General features: G+C 46.5%; 1 protein-coding gene and 1 long non-coding RNA gene across 5 annotated transcripts; both read right to left on the bottom strand.

Moving 5' to 3' along the window:
- Positions 1-632: 632 nt before the first annotated feature.
- Positions 633-3,398, bottom strand: LOC127315428 (isoamylase 2, chloroplastic). Its single transcript, XM_051345921.2, has one exon. It carries the CDS (start codon positions 3,141-3,143, stop codon positions 756-758), a length of 2,388 nt encoding a protein of 795 aa, XP_051201881.1. The 5' UTR covers positions 3,144-3,398; the 3' UTR covers positions 633-755.
- Positions 3,399-11,278: 7,880 nt separating this feature from the next.
- LOC127315393 (uncharacterized) lies at positions 11,279-13,653 on the bottom strand. 4 transcript variants are annotated; one of them, XR_011745568.1, is made up of 4 exons: positions 13,447-13,653; positions 13,244-13,351; positions 11,815-12,949; positions 11,279-11,727 (listed from the first exon to the last, which is right to left on the bottom strand). It is a non-coding gene; the product is annotated as an uncharacterized lncRNA (long non-coding RNA). The 4 variants fall into 4 exon arrangements; XR_011745566.1 differs by having other exon boundaries at positions 11,279-11,925; positions 12,021-12,949; XR_007860109.2 differs by having other exon boundaries at positions 11,279-12,949.
- Between the last annotated feature and the right edge of the window lie 4,707 nt (positions 13,654-18,360).

Genomic DNA, 18,360 nt, shown 5'->3' with positions numbered 1-18,360 from the left:
AATCCTAGGAGTGTCAACGATGAAGCCTAATCTAGCACCAACGAAAACATGAGTTAATAAAGAAAGGAACTGGACTAAATGAACAAGAGTTAAGGGGGAAATTACTTTGTTACCATTTACCAGGATCATCTCCATCATCAAGGGACTCACAACGGGCAGCAGAAGATGGAAGAGGGATCCTAGCACCATTTTTTCCAGAATCCAGATGTGCCTGTGGACAGCACGGATGGGTGCATCGGTGGCAGGAACGGAGAGAGAAAGGTCTCATGCAGAAGAGGAAGGGCAGCGAAGAACACAGACATGGGGCAAGATGGGTAGGAGGTTGTGGAGAGAAGGGTCGAATGGGATGCAGAATGGAGGAGATGTGAGGGATCAGGGAGACAACCAGGCATGTGGTTACGTGGCGGAAGGCGGAAAGTCACCGAGATTCGCCTTCCATCAGCATGCAAGTGATCGAATGGCTGTGGGAATAGAGGTGACGTGGTCGAGGTAGGAGGATTCCAATATCGCACCCTTAGATCTATAAATGGCTGCCAGCCTGCAACTGGTTAACTTCAAAGCATGAGCAAAGAAAGTTATAGAACACCACAAGTAACAAGAAGGCACTATGACAAGTAGATATGCCATCTATCTGGGAAAATACTAAATTTTATTAACTTTAGCATTATCATCTACAACACACAGCAACTTATTTGGACCAACAGTATATCAAAGTAAGAAATAGATAGCAGCAGAGTTATTGCTTATCACAGAAACTAGGAGAGATCCCTTGTTGATTCAAATAGAACACAGCTGTGCGCTTTTACTTCATAGGAGGAACATCCTAGCACTTGTTTCCGCTTAGGGTTAGACTCGGTGCCGAAGAAACCTGGAAGCGCAAGTGATGTATCGACCAAGCGTAGCCATAAGGTTCCTTCTGCGGGAACAGGTAATGTAGCACTCACTGACTCCACATTTGCATTGAAACAGATGTACAAGTCACCTCTGATTGAATCTGACTTGTTTCCATCATTCTCTGCTATTATGTGCATGCAAAGAAATTTGCTACCAGGATCCTCCCATTGTGGTTCAGATAGATCACTCCCGTGCCAGTTTATGTTTTCCAGTTTGAGGAATTCTCTTCTCTGAAAAATGTCTCCTCGCCGACTTCTGAATGCAGCTAGAAATGAAATGAATCCGGTAACTTCCTTAACAAAAGTGGTTTTCAAGCCTTTCCAGTTTAGAGGAACTCTCTCTTTGTATGATGTCGAACCAGCCGAGGAGTGCCCGCATTCATCTCCCATGTTCAGAACAGGAATACCAAGGGAAACAAACAGAATAAATATGAAATTCCTTATCTGCCTTAACCTCATCTCAAGGACTGCACTGTTCTCAGACGGACCTTCTTCACCACAATTCCAGCTTGACTCTGAAGCAAGATTGTCATTGCTGAAACTCACCAGATCAACAAGAGTGAGTCCTGCATTCCTGGATACATAATTGAATGAGAATGCCGGTCCCCTGCTGGCAAATAGGTCCCCACTACCACATAGACGCGTAGCAAGATCGCTAACAAGAGCTTCTCCCTTCAAGAATCTGCGCACATCAATAGAGAACCTTGCGTTCATCTCAGCCCATCTTTTCCAGTGAGGAAACGGAAATTGCACGTTAGATATGTCGAGCGGAGACCAAGGATCCGCGATGATCTTTGTCTTGGACAGAACCGGGTCAAAAGCTATAGACTCAAGAAGGGGCGGCCGAGACAGATACTCACCACGTGGACCCCTGACGAGGAAAGGGGCATTAATGAAGCAAAACCCATCGACATGGAAATCAAGCACCCAGTGGCGGAGGCTGTCCAGAATCAGCTTCTGAGTGACTGGACCATTGCAGTTCAATATGCCGGATTTGCATCCAGCAATCTCACCAGAAATGTAGTAAGAGGAATTGTCGATGCCACGGGTGGATATCATCTGACACTCTGCTTCTCCTTCAGCAGTATGTGTGAAAACAACCTCCAGGAGGACCTCAATTCCGTTTCTGTGCATCGCCTTGACCATATCCTTCATAGCAGTGATTGCTGAAGCACTGGAACCTTCGGCGCTGTAGGAACTCGCCGGTGAAAAGAAATGGTACGGGAAGTAAGGCCCCTTGGCCTGATCGAACGGGAACACAGGTTCCAGCAAAACCGCGTTGACGCCGAGGCTCTTGAAGTGCTGCACCTTTGCCGCCATCCCGGAGAACGTACCGGCGACATCGTCCGGCAGCCCGCTTGACCTGTCCTTGGTGAAGGAAGCCACATTTGCCCTGTACACCACCAGGTTCTCCAACGGCAGGCGGGGGCGCCTGTCCCTGCCCCAGTTGTAGCTGGGCGGACTCGCCAGCGACCCGAGGCAGCTCATGGACGGCAGAGCGGCCCCTTCCTCGTAGACTGAATCGCCAGCGACCAAGTCCCCGATCACCCTGGCGTACGGATCCAGCAGCGGGTGGCCCGTGCCGAACAGGCCGCAGCGGAAGCCGTAGCTGGCGTACCCCGCCACGCTCTCCAGCGAGGCGTGCCAGACGTTGCCCGTCCGGTTGACGTAGGGGTCGAGCTCGATCTCGAGAGCGGGCTCGTCGGCGGCGGCGGCGGCGGTGTAGAGGCAGAGCACGACGCCCTGGGCGGTCTTGCTGTAGAGCGCGAAGTTGGCGGCCCCGGAGTCGGATAGGGTGAGACCGAGCGGCGCGGGGCTGCCCTGCCCGACGCCGACCGGCACGCGGAAGGCCGTCCGGCGGTGGGTCCGTATCTCGGTTCCCGCGGGGTCGGTGAGCAGGAAGGAGAGGTTGAACGGCGCGCGGGAGGCGTGGATGGAGAGGGAGGCCGAGAGGGAGGCGCCGTGGCCCGGAGAGGCTAGCGGGACGGCGTCGCCGGAGTCCGCGGCGTGGAGAAGGAGGTTGCCGTCGGGCCGCCCGCGGGCGCCCGGGCGGGGCGGGACCTCGACGCCGACCGTGTACCCGTTGCTGTCGTTGGCGGCGACGGCCACGTCGACGACGCCGTCGTCGTCGGTGCGGAAGCGGTAGCGGTAGCAGGAACGCGCGGCGCGGGCAGTGAGGGCGCGCGGGGATGGCCGTCGGGGCGGCAGGATGCCGCGCGTTGAGGCGGGCGGCGCGAGGAGGGAGGACATTGGGGGGAGGGGCGGCGGGCGCGATCAGTGGTTGGGAAATTGCGTCGAGCAGTTGGTGCGCATGGGAGTCGACGCTGGTTGCTTGTGAGCGAGTGGGGATGTGGAGTGGAGTGAACTGGAGGAGGAGAACCGACGGGCGACGGCGGCGCCCACGTGGAAGAGGCAGAAGAGGAGGCTGGGCGGGCGCACGGGCACGGGATCTCGGACGGACGGCTCGCACCGGCCGGAGCCGGACGATGCTTGCGTGCGTCGTTGTCGCTCTCCCGCAGCCGTCGCTTTTCGCTTGGCTTTGCTATAACAACACGTTTTCTCTTAGAGCAGAGCGGTGAGGCTAAAATCGAAAAATAACCGTCACTTACGGGTCGGGTTGAAAAATAGCGCCGATCAGTTACCGTAAACCGAATTTTTTTATTCAGGCTGAGACCGAAAATCCAAATCGGCTTGTATTTGTAGGGGTCGATATCGATCTGTCGGATTCGTCGAGCTCTGACGATTCCGACCTCGAGATGCTCTAGGACGACGAGGTGGAGGCCACCATCTTCCTTCTCTCCATCAAGGAGCTGGAGGACCGCGTGAAGCTGCTGAATCGGAGGCGCGGGTCGGTGATGGGCCGGAACCACATCCAACGGAATCGCCTCCTCAGACACGAGCAGCTGATGGAGGACTACTTCACCGAGGTACCTACCTATCTGCCGCATCTATTCCATAGGAGGTATCGCATGCGCCGTACTTTGTTCGTCAAAATCGTCAAGGCCTGCGAAGCCAATTCGAATTACTTCAAGCAACGTAGAAATGCCGCCGGCGTGATGGGTTTCAGCCCGTTTCAAAAAATCTCTGCTGCCATGAGGGTGATTGCGTATGGCATCCCTGCAGATTACACCGACGAGTATCTTCGAATTAGCGAAGATACTACTTCGAAGTCGGTGCGTAGGTTTGCTCGCATGATTATCAAGTTATTCGGGCCAACCTATCTCCGAGTTTTCAATGAGGATGACACAAAAAGATTGATGGAGATAAATGAGAAAAGAGGTTGGCCGGGCATGCTTGGTAGTCTTGATTGTATGCATTGGACATGAAAGAATTGTCCCAAGGCATAGCATGGATAATACTGTGGCAAGAGCAAAGATGCTACCATTGTATTTGAGGCTGTTGCATCACATGATCTGTCGATTTGGCATTATTTTTGGTTTGCCGGGAACACTCAATGACATCAACGTGCTGCAAAGATCCCCTTTATTTGTGAAATTAGCAAATGGGAAAGCACCCACTTGCAACTACAATGTCATGAACAATGAGTACACAATGAGATATTACCTAGCCGATGGCATCTATCCGGATTGGGCAACTTTTGTTAAGTCTGTGAAGGATCCCCAAGATAGAATAGAAGCTGAATTTTCCAAAGCTCAAGAAGCAGCTCGCAAGGACATTGAGAGAGCTTTCGGTGTTTTGCAAGCAAGGTTTGCCATTGTTCGTGGCTCAGCCCGATTTTAGGACAAAAAACCCTTGTCAACATCATGACATGTTGTGTGATTCTTCACAACATGATCATGGAGGATGAAAGAGAGTTAAGCTTACCATGTCGAGATGGCTTCGTGTACTGCCGCATCGGTGCTGTCACATGTCACACGATACATGGGCAGCCCGGCCGGTTGGCCCGACCCGGCCTGGCCCAAAAATCCAGGGCCTAGGCAAGGTATAGTCACAACCGGTGAACTGTCCACTGCACGTGCGCAATCGGACCACCGCTCGGTGGCTAACCACACTCGCATGTGCCAACCCTACGCATGGCCGCTCATCGGTATAACTGGGCATTGTTCAGGCCGGGCCAAGTTTTGGGCTGGGCCCTAACATAGCCCGACGCAAAAAGAAAACCAGGCCCGGCCTAGCCTAGCCCATCACAGCAACTACCCATCGGGTTGGGTCTCTTCCCTATTTGGCACAATTTTCAAGCTTAGGCCCGTCTCGGCCTGACCATTGGGCCTAAATCTTCAGCCCAGGCCCGGCCCATAGGCATGTCGGGTCGGGCTTCCCATGGGCAGGTATACTCACCGGTGTCCCCCTTGTCATCGACCTTGGGTAGCTCTGCCTTTAGTGAGAGCATCCATGGACCTGCAGAAAACACACTTTCGACGCTAGCTAGGTCTCGACGCGGTCTGATGTCAACTCTCTGGAACGTGGGCATACGCGTATTCTCACGATAAGATCGCATTGTGGGTTCTCGGGTCAAATGGAAGCTCCTCTCACATCCACAAGCCGTACACAAGAACTCGTCGATGGAGGGCCTACCCGTGGTGTGAAGTCATCTCTCTAAGTCCTACATGTGCACTCGCATAGTCATCATGGCACCATATGAAGAAAGTTACGTGTTGCACGACTTTGTGTTGCGCCAGCTTGATCGTCTCCCACGAGCTTCCCCTATAAATGGGGTCTCCTCTTCTCATCTCTTGTCTACTACTTTGTTCATCCCTTCCCACACCATGCTCATAAGCTATTCCTTATGATATGATTACTCTAGCCTCACTTGCATTAGAGTTCAACGGATCATAGACATAGTTGTTGAGCTCGAGGATATGGAGATCACCACCACTCTTCCTGCCCTCCCCTCGGTGGGCCCGTACTAGGTCCTACTCTGCCTTTTTAGTTTGTTGTTACGTTTATTTTATCACATATTTCTTCTTTCTAGTTCTGTATTTCCTTACCGTGTTTGCCTCTTTGTCGTTTTTTCAATCTTCCATGTTTCCTTACCACATTTGCTCTTTTTTGTTCTTCATTCATCCATTTTTTTGTTATTACATTCCTCTTGTCGCATTTTGTTCTTTCAATCCTTCATATTAGCTTAATGTGCTCGCTTCTTTTCGTTCTCTCGTGTCGTGCATTTCCCCTCCATGGTGCTTACTTTGCTTTTACTTGGACTATTATTGTTTGTTCTTGCATTATGTTCTTTTCCCGTGTATTTTTTTGCCCGTCACTGTTTCCGTTTCTTAAATAGAACCTCCTTGGCCATGGTTTGCGCATATGTTGATATGCCTTCAAAAGTAATATTGAATTCTTCCTTCTTGATTTTCTCTATTTTCCTTGGGTCCTACTGTCTTCCGCCTTCGAACCTTAGTTTGCTTTTTGTGCTTTAACACGGACAACACCAAATCCCTTCGACTTATGGTTTCCTATATAAAAAGTGGATACTCCTGTGACTTCATTTTTTTATTCTTAGTTCAAGGTTTTTGCTCTCCCTTTGTGTTTTAGGCTACAAATAAAAGCTATGTTTTCTTTCATGTCTCTGTTTTTTCTTGATTCACTTAGTTTTTAGTTTTTACCTAAGTACATCGCCTTCGTTCTCTCTACATCTTGCTTTCTCGTGCTTTCTACCTTTTGGCTTTGTTATTTTTATACTTTTTTTATTTTGTTTTGTTCGAAATAAGGGGTAAAAGTTTAGCCTCATATCACTAACTAGGAAGAATATAATTTCTCAGATAATTAGCAAAAAATGGGCAACCATGACAGAAAATCTCAACAAGACAAGGCAACCCCGCCCGACCTAGCTACCCACATGAAGAAAACATGAATCATAGAGAAAAAAGGCCACCACGAAAGTTGTCATCACTCCTGCTCGAGTAAGCAAACCCGACTTCACCTTTGACAACCACTAATAGAGCCCTTTCCGCAACAAATGTTGTTCCCCGTGCTAACACATGCCAAACACTCGACCGCCTGAGTCAAGGACCAGACAATAGCTGCTTTGATGAATTACATTGTATGCGAGAAAGGATGAGCTTGCATATACCAAGCCGTGCAACCAAAGACCCGTCTCTTCTCATCACCACCATTAATAATCCTCCTTGACTGCTCTGACTCAACGAAGACCAAACGAGGCACGGGAAACCTCTTGAACATGTCGGAAAGAACAAGCTACCAAACTGATTTGTGACCTAGCTCTGCTCACCACCATCATCATCGCCAAACAAGACACCAATTGAACACCACAACTGCTGCAACAAAGCAAAACCACCATCAAACATCACATGTCGTCATAATTTGCAGGCAGCTCCCACTTCTTCCACCACAAGCATCTGAACTGCAACATGCCACATCGTCGTTCGTCACCTCATCATTGCCACTTGTCACTCTGCGCAAACTTCAACTCCATCTTCAATGCAATAGGTCATGACCAATCACGCCACACCCAACAACTTTTTGGATATTGTTTCCAGTGTACAACCTCATGCAACTAAATCTTTTAAGACACATGTGATGTGTCGAGGGGGAGAACTACCTAACTAAAGAAGAATAGTGTTGTTTATAAATAAGAGTAGGCGTGGAGAGCTTTTCGCGGGGAAACTTGCAAGTCAAGTTTGGGGGAGGTGGGCATCGACCCAACCTTATGAGTATTTGGACTGGAACAGTTCTGATGAACAATCACTCACTTCTGACAATTATATGATTCCATTAGATGATCCAAAATTTGGGTTGGCAACATATCGTAAATCCATGTGTTTTGTAAACACTACCAATATTGCAATTGCACGTAAAAATTGAATATACATGTGTCTAGATCTTTAGTTTGTTATTTTTCATGTTGGACAAATCTATGGACATAGTGACAAACTCGGCATTGGCGCAGCGCAGTCATGAACCGAAGGGTCTCGGCAATAGAATGCATATACAACATTCAATTTTCTAGGATGCTTATCGAAGTAAAGTCGCCACACTAAACCACCAAGTCTGTGAATCGCACTGCACAAGCAAGTTTGTTTTCATCCCAGACAAGGCTGAATGCTTAGCAGAGACATAGAGAGCGACAACTGCGTAACTATGTTCGAAATTTCTCAATATATATCCTAACACTTACACACCATGAACATAAACATGAAACAAAGGAGCCATTTCATCACCACCTATTAGTTGGTCCTTTGGTCTTGGTCGATTGATGGTACCTATGTCAATGCTCTTTGGTGTCTTACATCCCCTCTTAGTTGAGTTGTCCCTTTTTACAGAAGACGTACCGCCTTATAACTTATTGGCTCTACTTCATTCCCAATCTCAGACGTTCTTTCAAGTATCATTACTTCTCTCTGGTACTATCACTGAAAGCAACAATGTTTGTAATCTTGCACTAATTCCATGGCACAAGTTATTAGCAAGGTCTAGTGCTCATCATATGGTATTGAGCTTTGTTTACTAATCCATACTTCCCGAAAATTTCTTGTAAAGACCTATAAAGTACTTACTCTATGGCAGACCATTTTCTCCATTGGTTATTCTTCCTTTTTTTCATACATGTGGGAGCATATGCATGAATTCAGAAGTTATCAGTTTGTTAGAGCGGGAGACATCGCTGAGTTTCATATCAAAAGAAATAGTGCTAATTGCATTGTCAGTCATACTACTTGGGTCGTAGCTTTGTAAGTGCACATTGTTCATAAAACATAAAAGGCGTGACCTGTTTATCCCAGCCTTGGTCATGGCAAAATGAGCACCCAATGTCACGTCCGGTAAGCCCATGGCGCTTTTGGATGTAAATTAAGCGAAGAAAAAGGATGCAGCTATGGCTTGCTTGTGGCTCTTTCTTCTATTGGCTAGTCTCAGGCATGAGAGTTTCAATTTCTTTTGAAAAGCAAGTGCGGCTCAGTCATAAGTGTTAATAATAGCATGAAGTGACATACACTTCATACAGTAGTGCAGTTGGATGCAATGGAAAATAAGATGTTGTTTCTTTGTGACTGTTGGTTTATGTATGATCGATACTTGTAATGAAAGAGGACGGTTTTGCCCTGTGACTGTTGGAAAAAAATAGCGCGCTATTTCGACGTTATAGCGGCGCTATAGCGTATTTAAAAGATGAACGCTATGCTATGCATAATTTGCTCGCTATGGCGCTAATCTCGCTATTAGCGGCGCTAAGCTCGCCATTTTTTGTAACGTTATAGCGCGCTAAAAAGTTATGGAACCAGCAGCAGCCCACGAGCCCCCGATTTCAACCTAGCTCAACTCAACCCCAGGTCGGCAACCAACCAGTCGCCACTTTCAACTCCCCACGCGTCGCGGCGGTGGCGGTTACAGCAACAACGCCACTCTCCTCCAGCTCTTCCCGCCTGCCTCCGTGTGACACGTCCCGACCATAATCACAGGGAGGACGCGCGCCTTGACGAGGAGCTTGATCTGACGCCGTTCTTTGCCGCCAGGCCACCGCCTCTTACGCAACATGCAACAATCATATCTAGTTTTATCTTTGCATGTTCTCTTCCAACTTAACCAGTATCGGAAGGTAGTTCAGTAGTGGTAGTCGTAGACCGTAGACATCATGGTTTAGCTCTATAGTTCTTAGTTTAGTTCAGCTCTGTACTTCTTAGTTCAGTTATGTAGTTCTTTTTTTCGTCCTGCATGTTTTGTCTCTATGAGAAGGAAGGTAGTCAAAACTAGTTAATTAGTTATGCATGTATTTCTTTGGATAATTTTTTAGCTGGTGTCCTTGATAGCTATATTTCTGGTTTTTTGCAAAACGCTATTTTGAAAAATAGCGTGCTATTAACTTGCATAGCGTGTAGAGAAGGACCACGCTATTTCATTTAGCACCCTATTTTTTTTCTTGGTTTTGATCCCAACAATATCGAAGTGAATCAGTTCTGAAGACAGAAAAATATATTCTGAAGCGGGATCACGATTCACGAAAATAAAGGAAACTATCAATCATTGGCCGAGAATCAGGGCCACTGCACGTGGATCAGGGCGACTATGGTATAATCTCAAACCATTGTTCTTTCAGTTACTAGATGATCCGTTGCGCTATCGCGCAAATGGCAGAATCAATGCAAAAATTAAATTGTAAGTTTTAGATTATTTTAGTATTAAGAATAAGCTTGAAATTTAAATACTTTAGTACAATTGTAGACACGCCATTCTATCAAGGTGCTGCAATAAAATACTATGACAATTTCAGCGCAAAGGCAAAAGCGAATCAATAGCTCATATAAATATTTTTCAAGGAAAAACCCAGGACCATAATACTGCAGCTCTAATACAATCGTATGGTGCGGCAAGCATGACCAGCCATTTTCAAATCAAGGCAGGAACTTATTGGATGGAAATTCAAGGAACTTATAGAATGACAATTCTATCATTTATTCATTTCATCTGTAAATTACGTTTTTTTTTTGTGTGTGCAATGATATGACAATAGCGTCGAAGCTGAAAGGCAAATGGCGGAATCAAGATTAGTTTATTTGCAAATAAAGGTTTAGGTTTCATAGCTACAATTGTATCTATTTTTTTAGTAGAAGTAGTTTACCAAGGTATGAAAATATGACATGTTTTGTGATCACGTGTTTAGTTGTCCCGGCGTAAAGATAAACGAGACAATATTGTAACCATTATATTAATATTGTCATAAGTGTATTATATGACCTAGGTGGTGGAATTTGTATGTACATTCTATGAAAATTAAGAGTTTCGACTCGATTTGATCTTTTATGCAATGTTGAAGCTCTCGGATGACTTGGCGTGGGTTTTGAAATCACTCCAGATTTTATTTCCATTGGATGACCAGTTGCGCCACGGGTGCAAGTGACAGAATCACGAATAAATACATTTGCAAATGAAGGCTCGGTTTTTTGAAGCCATAATTGGGTTTATTATGTTTGGCAAATATTGTGTACTCAAGTCTGAACATATAACAGGTTTAGTTGGTCAGGAATTCAGTAGTTTAGTTACGTTTCCCTCATGTTCTCATTTTCGAAACGGAGCAAGATTGCATGTTGATAGCTAAGGACATTTAGAACATCAATGCATTTTATTATACACATGTTCAAGAAGCAACAGCTAGGAGAGGTGAAAGCAAGAAGAGAAGATTACCCAGATAGCCAACAGAGACCAATTGTTGAGAGTTTATTTTATTTTATAGCCAACAGCTAAGGCTTTCTTTTTCCGGAAAAGACCATCTTTCAAGCACTTGTGTAATACCTATTTGTCTTTAAAAAAATTAATACATGTATAATACAACATCATGATCATGCCCAATTGCTAATCTTCAGTGCCCATGATCCAAATTCTAGACAAACATAAACAGTAGTTATTTAGAGCAGTCACACAGAAAGAAAAGCAAAGCACGCTCTTAAGAAACTTTTCACTCTTAAGGATCCTCCTCTTTAGCATCTCTTTTTTTTTTAGATAAAGGGGCCCCCCCGGTTCCATTATATGCAAAGCAGTCACATCATCAGGTTACAGTAACAAAGCCGAAAACAGAAAATGGAAACAGGCGAGAGGGAACAACACTTTCAGGTAGCTACAGGAATAAGCCTACAGAGTCACAAGGTATTGCCAATCATCCCAATAAAGCTTCACAGGCCAGCTCCTGACGCCATTTCTTCAGAAGGGGGACAGATGATGTAGATTCAGTAGACATACACCCCAGGATCAGTTCATTCATGTCCATCCAATTCAAAGAAGTTCCCCTTTCAAGGGGTTCAGCTTCATCAGGTACTCCTCCAGGATCCAGCAAACTGGAATGTTTGTCCAACCAAAGCACCTTCCAGCTTCCAATCAACATCTCGATTCTTGTTAACATCTCCCTGACACGCAACCATCTTAGTACCTGAAAGCACATTCCATTACACACAGTCCACAATGTCCAAAGTGCAGCAGAGGTAATATAGATCACTGGATTGTTATTTTCACTAACCCACTATGTGTCAACAAAGAGACCAAGTCTAACCATATATGGAACACTCACTGAGACACAGTTCTGCAGAGAGTAAGCTTAAGATTTACCCCATCCCAAGCATCAGCAACCCTTCAACAATGAATATCGGTAATCCGTGTCATACATATTCCATAGTCTCAGATTTGATGAGTACCGAACAATGAAACGAGATGATGATAACTCACCAGCCAGAACACCACTTCGTCCGCCTTAGCTCTACCAATGGCCATAGAACCTGCCTTCTGAGAGGTCGATGCCCCCATGCCACACCGATGGTTTTGGCATGGGGGCAAGTGGAGCCAGGACACAGCAATATGAAACTCTAGAACCCTTCTTAGAATCTGAGACTCTCCCGTATATTTGGTTCCTAAATTGGTGATCATATTTGGTTTCTCTTAAGTCTCTCACAAGATATATACATATGCTCATATCCATGAATTTAAGCTATCTGCATAAGCCCAATTGGATAGATGGTGCAAAACTACAACTATTTCACACTGGAACGACCCAAAAGCTCCAACATGTACTGAAATTATTAATTTCTTCCAAACATGGACTCACCGCTAGAGTAAATAAACATGATTTCATGGCAAAGAAGATGCAAGGATCACCGTCACATACATCACGGACAATGAGAAAATTTAAATTAGTTAGGTTCGCACTGAAAAATATCACTCAAAATATGAGTTCAGATATCACTGTCACTACATCCAAAAGCAATTCCAGTGAGATTTGGCAACTAAGTAGGTAAACTTTTATTTCCACCATCATGAGTAATGGGATATATGGAAAATAAAACATCCACGCTGTCTCTACAAATTAGCTCAGCTCTTAGTGTTCAGCCATATTACTAACCATACAAAGAACAAAATGCTTTTACCAATTCAACCTAACAACAAGAGAGAGATAAGTATACCAGTTTACATTGAGCATCCTCATGTGCTTACGAGCTATTTAAATCTTATAATTGCCAACCAAAGAGAAGAACAAAATAATTTTTTTTATATACTGGAGTTCAGAGAAATCTGGGACGCAAACTGAGTGTTCAAATTCAAGCAGAGCTCCAGAAAATTCACTATGCTGTACACCTCAGCCACGGTAGGGGTCAATCCACCTAAAGAGCATGTGTCCACCAAATATCGTCAGACTGAATTCTTGAGCAGTAAAAAATCCAAAAGCCACACGTCCACACCATTTTAGCACTCATCAGATAGATATAGGACCTCAGATGACACATCAATGTTAACAAAAAAAAACATTGAATCAGTTAATCTGTGCAGCTAACCAATCAGTTGTATTTTCAATATGCACAAGGGATGACAATATACTACTTGACTAATTACAGAAAACCAATCAACGTGGTCAGAGCTAACCAAACAGAACAGCATGCAACGTATTACCAAATCACCTTTAGGGACAAGGCCATCCAGCGTGTGCCGGAGCTGCACCAGAGTGGCAGGCATGGCAATAGAAACCCCATACATTTATAATCCACACATCAACGAATTTTTAAAGCCTGAAACGACACCAGAAAACTCAGATTAGACAAGCAAGATCAAAGGCTACAAGAGAAAGATATGGAGCAGATGGAAAGGATCGTGAGATGCTCACCTTGGCGTCTAGGCATCGGCTGAGCTCGCCCTCAAGTGAGTGCATGAGGTCTCGCATCCAGCCTTCACACATGGTCTGCGGTGCCTGGGTTGTGCGTCCCCAACGCCATGGTGCCTGGGAGGAGCACGTGGGAGTCCGGCGGCGAGGGTCGAGCGACGGGCGCGGGCAGGCGTCGCCCGGACGGCGTCCTCCATGAGAATAGCTCACAGGTGGTGATATAGGCATCCCAAATGGGCTTGCCGAAGATAGTACCCGGGGTTTATTGAAGGCCCACTACCCGAAGAATAAGAAGATTCGAGAGCCCAAGATGTATTTAAGGAAAGATAGAGTTGTAATAGGAAGTGTCATTTGTAATCTTGCGGGATGAGTTGAAAACCTTCCCGGACTATGTAACTTGTACTATACGAATCCCTCGGCTCCGCCTCCTATAAAAGGGGGAGTCGAGGGACACAGAGATCATCGAATCATTGTTTACAAACCCTAGTTTTCATAATCGTCGAGTACTTTTCGGCTGAAACCTTCGAGATCTACTTGCCCTCTACTTCCAACTAAACCCTAACCTACAATCCATAGGCATTGACAAGTTAATACCTTGTCAATTGGCGCCGACCGTGGGGAGTAGAGGCGTAAGGATCTGATCTCGATGGCACGTTCAAGATCTTCGACATCATCAACCGCAAGCAATGCAATGGATCGAGGTAAACAGATCGCTGCTGGTCCTGTCGATTTTGTTCCTCACCCACCCTCCCGTTTGGATGCATATGCGTATCTGGCGGAGCCCATGGAGATGACGTTCGGAAGGTTCCACTTTCGCGCCGAGAAGGAAGGATCATATCGTGTCGAAATTCCGATTTCGTCGGGATCGTCGGCGGTCGATTCCGATTTTTCAAGCTATACATCGTCAACCGAGTCAGGAGAAGAAGAAACTTCATCGACACGCTACGTCAGCACCAGAGCAAGAGAGAAACTCGCCAAGATCTTCAACGACATGTCGTTTGAGTCATCTGCGGACTCATATATAAGCGATGGCTCAAGCGATGTCGACAGTTACGACTTCATCGACAAATCTATCACAGTGGGCAAGGTCTTCATCAATCTCAACGATGATGTCACCAAACCCAACATAGATCTGAATACAAAGTATCATCAGATTTATGCCAAGAAGATCAAGAGGAAACATCTGAGGCTTTCGACGATCTGGGAAATCCATACGTCGATCCCTCCAACTTACGACAAGGCCTGGGCAATAAATACGTTGGGCCACAGCCGCGAGACAGAGTTCAACTTTCGCAAGCAGCGTGGGATAGAGCCACGAGAGCTATGAACGGTTCAGAACCAATGGCCACCACAGCCACACCAGAGGAATTGCAAGCATATCAATATAGGCTCGCACGAGCTGCAAGAGAATTAGAAAAACAGACAGCTGAGTTAAACAGAAGAAAGGAGGCAGCTTCTGCATCTAGCAGGAGAAGGGCAGATCTAAGTCGACAATCTAGAACTTCGGGTGATAGCCACAGAGAGGCACGGAACAGAGCAAGATCAAGGTTGCAACATATACCCGAAGAAGAAAGAGAGCACTTGGTCCAAAACCTCGACATGTCCTTCATGTCGATAGACACAAGAGGAAACATCATCCCTAAGACACCAGAGGCTGGGTATATGGCGACACATGCTTTTATCCTCGCATCTAAACCACCTCCAGGTGATCCAAGGGAGACACTATACAATATGGCGGTAGCAGGAGTTGGAGCTATGGGGACAGCGTTTGTATCAACGCCTCCCGAAGGAGCGGCAAGGCAAAATAGTCCACGACCCGCAGCAGCAACAGCGGCAGCACCTGAAGGACCAAGTGGAGCAAGAGACACAGCAGCACAAGCAAGGGTCGACAGAGCGCGGCAAAGCAGACGGGATCATCGGCAATCTCCAGAGCTTAATGACGAAGATATGTGCGGTTTGCCATGCTTCACGAGGAGGGTCCGAAAAACTCGAGTCCCCTCAGGATTCAAGTTACCCGACAACTTCAAGAAGTTCGACGGCCTTCAAGATCCAGAGGATTGGCTAGTTGATTATCTCGAGACAGTGAAGCTCACAGGAGGAACCAGGGCAACAGCTATGCAAAGCATCCAGGTGCATTTGAGTGGAGCCGCATGATCTTGGATAAAGAAACTCACTCCAGGATCTATCGACAGCTGGGAAAGTTTCGAGGATGTGTTCGTCAAGAACTTCAGATCCACGTGCAAAAAACCTGCGTCGTTAGAGGAGTTGAGAGCGTGTCGACAAAAGCCAGATGAGCCAATGAGAAAGTACATCCAAAGGTGGAATATCATCAAAAACTCGGCAGAAAATATATCTGACGAGAGAGCAATAGATGCGTTTGTCGCAGGAATCAGGCGTGGAGATTTCGTCGAGGACTTAGGAAGGACCAATCCAAAGACAGTATCTGCGTTAATGGAGATAGCAAACAGATGGGCAGATGGAGAAGACGCTGTCCACAACAAACGGCACAGGTCGCCAGAGGAGGACCGTGGTCGAAATTATCAACCGAGGCGACGATTTCCTCGGCAGTACCCGAACTATGACGCTCCAGGGCAAATTTCGGCAGGTTTTCGGGCAAACACAGGAGGAAACAACAGAGATGATTATCAGAGAAGTAGTGAACAGCGAGGTGATAACAGGGATGATCCTCGCAACAACAGGCAAAATAGCGGGCCTAGGTTTCCAAGGCCTTTCGTGTCCCCTGAAGAGATGATGAATGGGCCGTGTCAGATGCACTTTTTCCTCGACAGCAACGGTAAAAGACAGTCAGGGCACCTGCAGAAAGACTGTCGAAATTTTCAGGCAATGCTAAGGTATGCAGAGCACGCTAACGCGCGGGCAACACAAAGAAATCCTCGAGAACCCAGAAGCGAGATTCACTTACCGCCTCCTCCCGCGATTACAGACGACAATCGGCATCAGCTTAGAATAGCGGCAGCACCTCCACCACCACCTTATGTTGATCCTAACTCCAACGGAGCGGTGTCTCACGACAGGTGTTTATGGCAGAAAAAATGCCTCCACCAACAGGTGTTTATGGCAGAAAAAATGCCTCCACCAACAGTCGAGTATCTTAATTGGTCAGGGCAAGATATTGGCTTCACCATAGCAGATCATCCGCAGCAAGTTTCTCGACCAGGGCAGTCAGCACTTATTTTACCAGCAGTTATTGCGGGATTCGATGTCTCTCGAGTGTTCATAGACGGCGGCAGCAGCTTAAACCTTATGTATGCAGATACATTGAGGAAGATGAACATATCCCTAGCAAACTTGAAGCCAACAGACACAAGGTTCCACGGTATCACACCGGAGAAACCAAGTTACCCATTGGGGAAGATCAATCTCGACGTTCAGTTTGGAACCCGAGAAAATTATAGAATCGAGAGGCTGGAATTTGAAGTCGTGGATTTTCCGTCACAATACCACGCTTTGTTGGGACGACCAGCATATGCTAGATTTATGGCGGTACCACATTATACATATCTGTTATGGAGGTTGCCTGGGCCAAAGGGACCAATCACGGTCAAAGGAAGCTTCGCCTTAGCCGATAAGTGCGATAAGGATTTTCACCGGATATCAGAAACTTTCGGGATGCAAGCTGAGTATCTGGCGTCAAGGAGTATGACTGACTATGACGTACTGCCAGACGTTGGAAGGCCAAACAAAGAATCAACTTTCAACACCGAGAAAAATTCTAAGGAGGTGCAGATTCACCCGACAGACCCGAAAAAGACGACGTCCATCGCAAACGACATGGACCTCGCATAGGAAAGCGCGCTCATCGAGTTCCTCCGTGAGAACTGGAAAATCTTTGCATGGTGTCCAGCTGACATGCCAGGAGTACCCAGGGAACTTGCCGAGCACCACCTAAACTTGGATCCATTAGCGAGACCAATCAAACAACCTCTGCGGCGTTTTTCGGAACCAAACCGCAAAGCTATGCTATCAGAAGTAAATCGACTTAAGGAAGCTGGTTTTATCAAAGAGATATCTACAGAAGCCACATGGGTAGCTAACCCAGTGATGGTGCCGAAGAAACACACGACAGTCCTTCGCATGTGCGTCGACTTTACGTGTCTCAATAAACATTGTCCAAAGGATCACTTTCCCCTCCCGAGGATCGATCAAATTATCGACTCCACGGCTGGATGTGAACGTCTTTCCTTCCTGGACGCATACTCTGGTTATAACCAGATCAGATTGAAAGAAGAAGATGAGGCCAAAACAGCGTTCATAACACCTTACGGCGTGTTCTGTTACAGAACAATGCCTTTCGGTTTAAAAAACGCGGGAGCAACATATCAGAGGATGATGCAGAAGTGTTTGGCGATACAGATTGGGAAAAACGTGCAAGTATACATCGACGATGTCATCATAACGTCAAAAAAGGGGGCAACACTGATCGAGGATCTCAAGGAAACCTTCGACAACCTCAACAAATTCTGCCTCAAGCTGAACCCGACAAAGTGTTCCTTTGACGTCCCAGCAGGAGAACTTCTGGGGTTCCTAGTCTCAGCAAGAGGGATTGAAGCAAATCCCGATAAAATACAAGCTATCATAACAATGAGGAAGCCAACAAAGTTGAAAGAAATACATCAGTTAACTGGGCGAGTCGCAGCTTTGAGCAGATTCGTCGCCAGGCTGGGAGAAAAAGCGTTACCATTTTACGCTCTAATAAAGCAAGGAGATAAATTCCAGTGGAACGAAGAGGCCGACAGAGCCTTCGAGGATTTGAAGCGCACAATCTCGACACCACCAATTCTGGTGGCGCCGAAGGAAGAGGAACCTCTCCTGCTGTATATTGCAGCCACGCCCCAAGTGGTGAGCACAGTGCTAGTTGTCGAAAGAGAAGAAGAAGGAAAACTCCATGGAGTGCAA

The sequence above is a fragment of the Lolium perenne genome, chromosome 1 (genome assembly GCF_019359855.2).
Source record: "Lolium perenne isolate Kyuss_39 chromosome 1, Kyuss_2.0, whole genome shotgun sequence".
Lineage (NCBI taxonomy): Eukaryota > Viridiplantae > Streptophyta > Magnoliopsida > Poales > Poaceae > Lolium > Lolium perenne.
The sequence above is the reverse complement of the archived record's forward strand: the minus strand, read 5'-3'. Positions and strand labels throughout refer to the sequence as shown.